Source organism: Sinocyclocheilus grahami, unplaced genomic scaffold (assembly GCF_001515645.1).
Source record: "Sinocyclocheilus grahami isolate Dianchi unplaced genomic scaffold, SAMN03320097.WGS_v1.1 scaffold543.1, whole genome shotgun sequence".
Classification (NCBI taxonomy): domain Eukaryota; kingdom Metazoa; phylum Chordata; class Actinopteri; order Cypriniformes; family Cyprinidae; genus Sinocyclocheilus; species Sinocyclocheilus grahami.
Window position 1 is genome coordinate 929,320 of NW_015505722.1, and position 9,111 is coordinate 938,430.

Sequence of the window (9,111 nt, forward strand, 5' to 3'; positions counted from 1 at the left end):
TATATATATATATTAGTAAAACAAAAAAATGACAAAAGCACATAACAAAATTGCTAAAAATTAAATTACACTTAAATAACAGCTAATTCATAATATTAATAAATACTAAAATAACAACTGCCTCAAAGACTGTAATATAATAGTTATGCTATATGTAAGAAATATGTACAGAATATGCGCAAAAATTGTTTAATTAATATTGTATGGTCCATCTTCTCTCTCTGTGCATCTTCAGCTGTATAATGAGGAGGTGTTGGATCTTTTTGACACCACACGTGATATGGAGATGAGGAAGCAGAAATCGCACATTAAAATCCACGAGGACGCCAGCGGCAGCATCTACACTGTAGGCGTGACAACACGCACTGTCTCCTCAGAGCTAGAAGTGAGAGTCATCGCTTTCTTTTCCAAGATGTTGTACCCATGTATTATGCATGAAGTGTAAGTGACTGTACTGATGTGTGTGTTGTAGATGATGCAGTGTCTACAGCTGGGCGCTCTCTCCCGCACCACTGCTAGCACTCAGATGAATGTACAGAGCTCTCGATCTCACGCCATCTTCACCATTCACATCTGCCAAGTGCGCGTTTGTGCTCCCGCTGAAAACGTAAGTACCGTCTGAAGTACAAGTTATTGGGGTCACATTCCTACAGCTGCCATATTTAGTAGAAATACACCAAAATTTGGGCTGGAGAAGATGCCATTGTTGAACAAATCATGCATGTTTTTCTCAGCCGCCAGAGCAGGACGGTGAAACAGACAATCGACTGGCCAACAGCTCGTCTGAGGTGGAGGAGTTTGAAACGCTCACAGCCAAGTTTCACTTTGTGGATCTGGCTGGATCAGAGAGACTGAAGAGGACGGGGGCCACGGGCGACCGAGCCAAAGAGGGCATCTCCATTAACTGTGGATTGGTCAGAACGAGTAATATTAATAAATTCTAACACAGAATAAAAATGTATATTAATCCCCTACTCTTTAGTCTAGAAAAATGTAACATAAGTTGAACTGAAACTGAACATGAGATTTTTTTGGCTGAATTGTTCTGGCTGTGATGCAGCTGGCATTAGGTAATGTCATCAGTGCTTTAGGAGACCGAAGCAAACGATCAACGCATGTGCCTTACCGAGACTCCAAACTCACTCGCCTTCTGCAGGACTCACTGGGAGGAAACAGGTCTGTGTGAAACTTGTTCACCCAAAACATTATTATGACATCAAAATTTGTTCTTGAAAGTCTCTTGCCCAAACATTGTTGATGTCAAACCTGACAAATGGTGACATATTTGAATATTTCAGCTTCTAATAGTAACTTGTTGTTGAATTTAAAGTCAGTCTAATCAGCGAGATGATTTCTGAAGACTTGAAATCTAACACACAAATATATAAAATCTTCTAAATTTTTTAATATGAAAAAAAAAACAGTAATATTGAGTTAAGATTCTGCAAACGTTAGTAGGAAGCCCTTTTCACGGTATTTCTCATGAACGGTCTATACATTTGGAATAACAGTGTAATAACAGGATAATAACCATTTTTGAGGTTATTTAATCAAAATGATAATGTCAACATTAGGAAAGCATTTTTTACAGTGTATTGCAATGCAGCAGACTTCAACCACATCCAGACAAAACATTTATTTGGCACTGTAGCATTAGTCTGTATGAGTAAATAAGTCAAGCTGGACATTTTCTCTGGTCTCTCAGTCGAACAGTGATGATCGCCTGCACCAGCCCATCAGATCAGGACTTCATGGAGACCTTGAACACACTGAAGTACGCTAACAGAGCACGCAACATCAAGAACAAGGTAGTGGTGAACCAAGACAAGGCCAGCCAGCAGATCAGTGCACTCAGGACGGAGATCGCACGGCTGCAGGTGGAGCTCATGGAGTATAGAACGGTGAGATTCTGCTTTCAACTAAAAGTATAGCTCTGATAGCAAGATGTTAGAACCTTATATGCGAGTTGGCTTTCAGTTGCAGCATGTCTTTAGAGTATCCTCAAAATATATATTTTAGTCATGAAAATCTAGATGCATGGCTGATGGGTCCTTTACATGCAATCTGCTATATAACATTTACTACATGGCACAAGTTGACTGGTCTCTACTCATTCTGCAGCAAGTGAGATGCTTGCTCAACATTAAAATATTTTGGTTCATAAGTTTGCTGTAAGCTGGTCCTGCAGCGCACTTTCAGAGTTCATCTGGAACCCTCCACCTCCCCAGCACCACCTGTCTAGATCTGCTACAGGATGTATGCATACATGCAGTGTGTTTGTGTATCTATTGGCAATAGCAAGTCCAGCAGCAGCATACATAGCAGATCTAGTAGGCCACAACCAAATGCATTAAAATTGTCACATCCATTAGCATGCTAAAACTATTCAGTCAGTTAATGAGTAATGGTTCAAGATCTGACCTACAAATACTGATTTTAGAGGTTCAATTTCAAGTATAGGTGACCCAGATACTGTAGAATTACTGAACGTGAACTTTCAGATGTATATCATACTATAATAAAATAAAAATAAGTCCCCAAAATCACAGGCAATCTGATTGTCTGGCTTCTGCATAATTCCTGGAGTCAGGACGGATGGGTTTATATCACTTCACTTGGAAACAAATTTGTTTTACGAGTTCCCACAGCACTACAATAAGCACTTCTGAAGAATGACTAGTCACAGGGGTCCAACAAAATACCCCAGCAATAATTGGTAGTCATTTTTAACACCCAGTCTTCAAATCTTTGAGATTTTCTCTCCACTTAATGTCACTTGAAGAGCCAACTCTTGGTTGTTTTATTGTCAATAGGCCATTCACACAAAACTCATCTTTGGGTTGAGAGACATGAGAGGTAAAATGCAAAAAGGTCCATTAGGTAGTGCCTGCATGCTAAACATGCTCTGGATGAAGTGTAATGCACAAAAGGAAGTATGCAGGGGCCTTTATAGTATTTTTAATTGTAGTGTGAGCTACAGTATAGTATAGTGTACACAGTATAGTGTCAGCTAAGAAATGGTAAAACATTATGCTATTTTTTACATCAGGCTTTACCAATTTAAGGGCTTGCAAACCCCTGGAGGTTCATGATGAAATTTCGGGGAACTTTTTTTTTTTTTTTCTTTTCTTTTTTTTAGTTTAGAACTTTATTAATCCCCTTGGGGCAATTAATTCAGACTTTAGTGATACTTCACATATACAACACTTAACACACACATACATATATTTAAAATACACCAAATAAAAAACAAAAAAACAACAACAAAATATTTATTCATTAAATAAATAATCTAAATCAACTAGATTTATTACATAAACGTATTGCTTCAGGCACAAAAGTAAATTTGTACCGGTTTGTGGAACATCTAATTGACCTTAAACGTCGCCCAAGGGGCATCCACTCAAAATAATCATTCAAAGGGTGTGTGCAGTCTCCTATAATTTTATGTGCCATCCTCATCACTTGCTGTTCATAATAAAATGTAAGACTTCGCAAGGGAACACCTACAATTTTTGAGCACATATTAACAATACCTTGCAAACGATTTTTGTTCTTTGTAGACAATAAGGAAAACCAACAAATAAAGGAAGAGGACAATATATGATCGTCTCTTTCGTTTTTGACACATTCAAATCTAATTTCATCCTAATACACCATAAAATAAAATCATCCAAAACCAGACCATATTCCTGATCTGGATATGACAGCAAAGACAGAAGCACAGTATCGTCTGCATATTTTACCAAATAACTATTATTGTACAAACTCTGACAATCATTTGTATACAATATGAATAGAACAGGAGAAAGTACACATCCTTGTGGTGAACCTATAGAAATATTTAACATGTCCGATAAGACCCCATTAACTCTAACCCTTTGTTTCCAGGCGGTTAAAAAATGAATAATCCATCAAACTAAACCAAGATTAAAATTAAACTGACTAATATGTTTTTGCCCTAAAATAATAGGCTGCAAAAAATTTAATGCAGACGAAAAGTCCACAAACAAAAGCCACGCAAAGGCTCCACTATTTTCCAGATGTCGACTGACAGCATTCAACAAAAATGACAGCAAAGACAGAAGCACAGTATCGTCTGCATATTTTACCAAATAACTATTATTGTACAAACTCTGACAATCATTTGTATACAATATGAATAGAACAGGAGAAAGTACACATCCTTGTGGTGAACCTATAGAAATATTTAACATGTCCGATAAGACCCCATTAACTCTAACCCTTTGTTTCCAGGCGGTTAAAAAAATGAATAATCCATCAAACTAAACCAAGATTAAAATTAAACTGACTAATACGTTTTTGCCCTAAAATAATAGGTTGCAAAAAATTTAATGCAGACGAAAAGTCCACAAACAAAAGCCACGCAAAGGCTCCACTATTTTCCAGATGTCGACTGACAGCATTCAACAAAAACAGTTTTGCATCCTCTACGCCTCTTCCAGCACGATATGCAAACTGCAACGGATCTAAAAGTGGTCCAGCAACTGTCATCACATATTTTTTTATCTCTTTTTCAAAAGCCTTCATGACCAAAGAAGTCAAGGCAATAGGACGGTAGTCACAAAGGCTCCACTATTTTCCAGATGTCGACTGACAGCATTCAACAAAAACAGTTTTGCATCCTCTACGCCTCTTCCAGCGCGATATGCAAACTGCAACGGATCTAAAAGGGGTCCAGCAACTGTCATCACATATTTTTTTAATCTCTTTTTCAAAAGTCTTCATGACCAAGGAAGTCAAGGCAATAGGACGGTAATCATTCAATGATTTTGACTTAGCTTTTTTAGGTATAGGTACAATAATTGAGCTTTTCCACAAATCAGGTACCAACCCTTGATCTAGAGAAGATTGAAAAAGTAAGTGGGAAAACTCCACTAAGCTGTTCAGCACAGTGACTCCGTGTTCTACCACATATGCCATCTGGGCCTGGGGCCTTATTAAGCGGTGTAGCCTTCAAATGTTTCAATATATCTAATTGATTCAATTTAAAATTATTAGAAGAACTGATGTTATCTTTAAAAAGTGCCATCTTATTAATATTATCTATAAAAAGTGCCATCTCATCACCTACAGCAGATGTATCAAAACGAGAAAAAAATTCATTATACTTAGAAGAAAATTAGCATCATAATTCTCCATAGGGATTTGTTGATTTGATACCCATGTACTTACTTCAGCCATACTCTTAATTCCTTTCCAGGCTGCTTTAAGATTACCTTGCATAAACACACCCTCAATCTTATTTTTATAATTATTTTTAGCCATTTTTATTGCCCTTTTGACGTCCCTGTTTATCTGTTTTTTCTCCTCATTAGTTCCTGAGAGAAATATACTCTCTTCTTCATATTCAGTATACCTTTTAACTCCTTCGTAACCCAAGGTTTATTATCGGGATACAAGGTGATCTTTTTTGTAGGTATGACAGAATCGACACAAAAAGCAATCTAGTTAGAAACGGTGTGCACCTGTTCATTAAGATCAGAGCATGTGTTCAAAAACATATTCCAATCTGTGCAATCGAAACAACCCTTTAAAACTTCAATATTAGAAGGTGTCCAACAAATCGTTCTCGAACAAATCGTACTTCTCTCTTCGCTTGCTTAACAATAGGAACATACAGAGAAGACAACATGATTATATTATGATCAGATGAACCAAGTGGTGGTAGTGACAGAGACCTATAAGCTTCCGGAATCGGGCCATAACATATATCCAAAACTTTATCAGCACGGGTAGCACATGTAACATATTGATAATAGCCCTTTAAATATTTGTCCATGATACAATGATTAAAATCACCTAAGTTAAATAGAAATACCAATGCTGAATTAAATTTAATAAAGATGTATAAATAAATCAAAACATTTGAACTAGAACACTGTGATCATATAAAAATGAACATTACGTTAAAACCTCAAGGGTACTTCAGCTAAATAATTTAAGACATGGGGTTCAGCTAATAAATAATATTGAGATGCTTTTATATGAGTAGTTTGTGTGAATGTTGTATTGTATAAAGCGCTGTATAAACAAAGGTGACTTGACTTGAATGTTTGGTAAATTAAATAAAATGGTCTTGTGTTTCTCAGGGGAAGCGTATGGTTGGAGAGGATGGACTGGAAAGCATCAACGACATGTTCCATGAGAACTCGATGCTGCAGATAGAGAACAATAATCTGCGCATGCGCGTGAAGGCCATGCAGGAAGCCATCGATGCTCAGGGCGCTCGGCTCACGCAGCTGCTCAGCGAACAGGCCTATCAGGTGCTCTCCAGAGCAGGTACAGCACGGCAAATACGACCAGTCAAAGACTTCGTAAGATGTCTGATAGATGTTGACAGAATAAGCATTATGTTTTCCAGGTGAAGGCAGTGAGGAGATTGGAAATATGATTCAGAATTACATCAAGGAGATTGAGGACCTGAGGTATTTTTACATTTTTGCTGACATCCTACTGTATATGAGGCTAATATGTGACCCTGGACCACAAAACCAGTCTTAAGTGTCAATTTCTCGAAATTGAGATTTATACATCATCTGGCCGAGATACAACTACCGTATTGAGTGAAGTTCTTAGCAATGCATATTACTAATCAAAAATTAAGTTTTCATATATTTACGGTAGGAAATTTACAAAATATCTTCATGGAACATGATCTTTACTTAATATCCTAATGATTTTTGGCATAAAAGAAAAATCTATAATTTTGACCCATACAATGTATTGTTGGCTATTGCTAAAAATGTACCCCAGTGACTTGAGACTGGTTTTGTGCTCCAGGGTCACAAATTATAACAGAGTGTCTATTTACACTAGCTCCACCCACAAACGTGTGATAGGGATGGTCAGCACTATAGAAGACGGCCGTTAATCGTCAGCTTCAGTGGCGAAGATGGAAAAGCGCGTACCGTAGTCTTTTTGATGGATCAACCTGTGTTCGAATCCGCCTTTTACCGAACGTTTTTCTCTCTCTTTTCAAATCTCATATCACATCGGAAAGGCATTTATTTTCAATAAAAATGAAGGAAATAATCAAAAAGTTGAAAATAAAGTATCGGGTAGGGTTAGGGTAGGTGTAAGGAGGGCTTTATTGTCCCAATTAGGTGGCATCCATTTAATAATTTGAATTAAAATTAAATTTTACACTTAATACGTTATTACTGCATAATGTTTTATAATGTACTATAATACTGAGGTGCAGATAATTGCCACTATTTGCGATAAGTAGTATAAATAGCAGAAAATCCTGCTATTTTAACAGTGTAAATAGCATCCATCACTATTTGCACTTAGTGTAAATAGCATCTATCGCTAAGAAAATATGCTATTTAGTGCAAATATTCGCTGCCAATATTATAAAATCTACTGTTTTTGGTTGTACTTTTATACCTATTAATGTAGAACTGCTAAATAAACTTTATTTATTTATGTATTTAATAAAACATGTACTCTACATTTTTTTGTGTGTGTATTACAGAGCCAAACTTCTGGAGAGTGAAGCAGTGAATGAAAACCTGAGGAGAAACCTCACGCGAGCGTCCAGCCGTCCTCCGTTTTACGGATCGTCTGGAAGTTTTTCTCCGGCGCTGCTGGGGCCCGACCCGAGCCGAGAGACCTCCGACATCATTGAGATCGCCAAGAAAGATCTGGAGAAACTGAAGAGGAAGGAGAAGAAGAAAAAGAAGAGGTAAAAAGAGGGTGAAAGTGATCTCAGTCTGAGGTGGTAATATTTTGTAATAATAATAAAACAATTAGTACACATACTGAAAATACATGGAAAAAATGGATGATAAAGGATGACAAATACACAGATAAAGCAGCAATCACACATCTAATGCAAAACATTTGCTCTTCAATTTGTTGAATCAGTGCTCAAATGTTCCTGTCTTTGTGAAATTTTTCCCACAACGTTTTTGTGTTGTTTTATGCAATTGAAGACTAAATCTAGTGAACTCTAGTAAACAAAAAAAAACCTACAGAGATATCATATCAGCCATAATATATATATTAAAGGGGTCATGAATTGAGAAATCAGCTCTTACTTGAGCTTTTGATTTATAAGAGATCATCGTACTAAAAGAATATCCTGCAAGTTTCAGAACTGAAAACGTCCTTGTTTCTGAAATCAAAGCTTTTATTGACACCAGGCCCAGCGAACGCCAGAAGAACATCAACGGCTAATTCTGTAGCCCCGCCCACTGATTCACGCATGACATAGTAGGGAAATAACATGAGTGGCGCTAAACCGGATCGGGCAACATGCCGTTAAAGATCGCAAAATATAGTGCAGTGCCTGGTTGTGGAAGAACACAGTCGCTGCATAACCTTCCTTCTGATTCAGATATTAGGAATGCATGGTTGCTTTATTTTTAATGAAGTTTCAGCTCACGCGAGTAAAACATTGAGCGTTTGTTCGCTTCATTTCACCGCGGATTCCTTTGTAAACAAGACACAGGTCGACGCTGGATTTGCAGAGAGACTGAGATTAAAAAGCAATGCTGTGCTGTGCATTAGATCTGACAGGAATGGCGCAGCACACTTATGTGAGTAAAACATATTTGTACTGTGTGTCACTATTGGTTTGTTAGCGATCGCTTGATATGTCCTGATTATGTGTTTGTGTCTAAAGTCACAGTAGGCTCCAACTATGAAGGACGTAGCTTGTCAAACAGACACAAAGAAAGGTAGTTTATGATGCAAAACTATTATCCAATCACAGCAGTGGGCGTTTACTTCCAAGTAGGGCTGTGCAAAAAATCGAATACTGACAAGCTACGCAAAATCGCGTTCATAATTGGCAATGAATCGTCTGCGATTTTGAACGCGATTTTGCATAGCGTGTCAGTGAACTACGGCTCTGTGTAGTAAATGCCGCTCCATCTGAAAGCACGTGCTGGAGATTTACTACTAATCACAGAACCGGCTTTACTGACGAGATGCGCATGAAAATAACATTTGATTTTTTGCACAGCCCTACTTCCAAGTCTTCAATGCGGCACGCAAAACCCAGCGTTTCTCGAGCCGGCCTCAAAACCAGGGTAGAAAATTGCCTATTACTTATTGATTTTGATGTTTTTGAATGTAAAC

At 37.6% G+C, this 9,111-nt stretch overlaps 1 protein-coding gene across 1 annotated transcript in view; it reads left to right on the forward strand.

Annotated features, from left to right (window-relative positions):
- The window catches only part of kif21a (kinesin family member 21A), a 65,185-nt gene that overhangs the window by 25,399 nt on the left and 30,675 nt on the right, over positions 1-9,111 (forward strand). The window contains exons 4-11 of the mRNA XM_016238548.1: positions 236-385; positions 473-607; positions 735-914; positions 1,061-1,176; positions 1,706-1,901; positions 6,114-6,303; positions 6,386-6,449; positions 7,502-7,711. Coding sequence (XP_016094034.1) covers positions 236-385; positions 473-607; positions 735-914; positions 1,061-1,176; positions 1,706-1,901; positions 6,114-6,303; positions 6,386-6,449; positions 7,502-7,711 — 1,241 coding nt within the window. The remainder of the gene's footprint in view (positions 1-235; positions 386-472; positions 608-734; positions 915-1,060; positions 1,177-1,705; positions 1,902-6,113; positions 6,304-6,385; positions 6,450-7,501; positions 7,712-9,111) is intronic.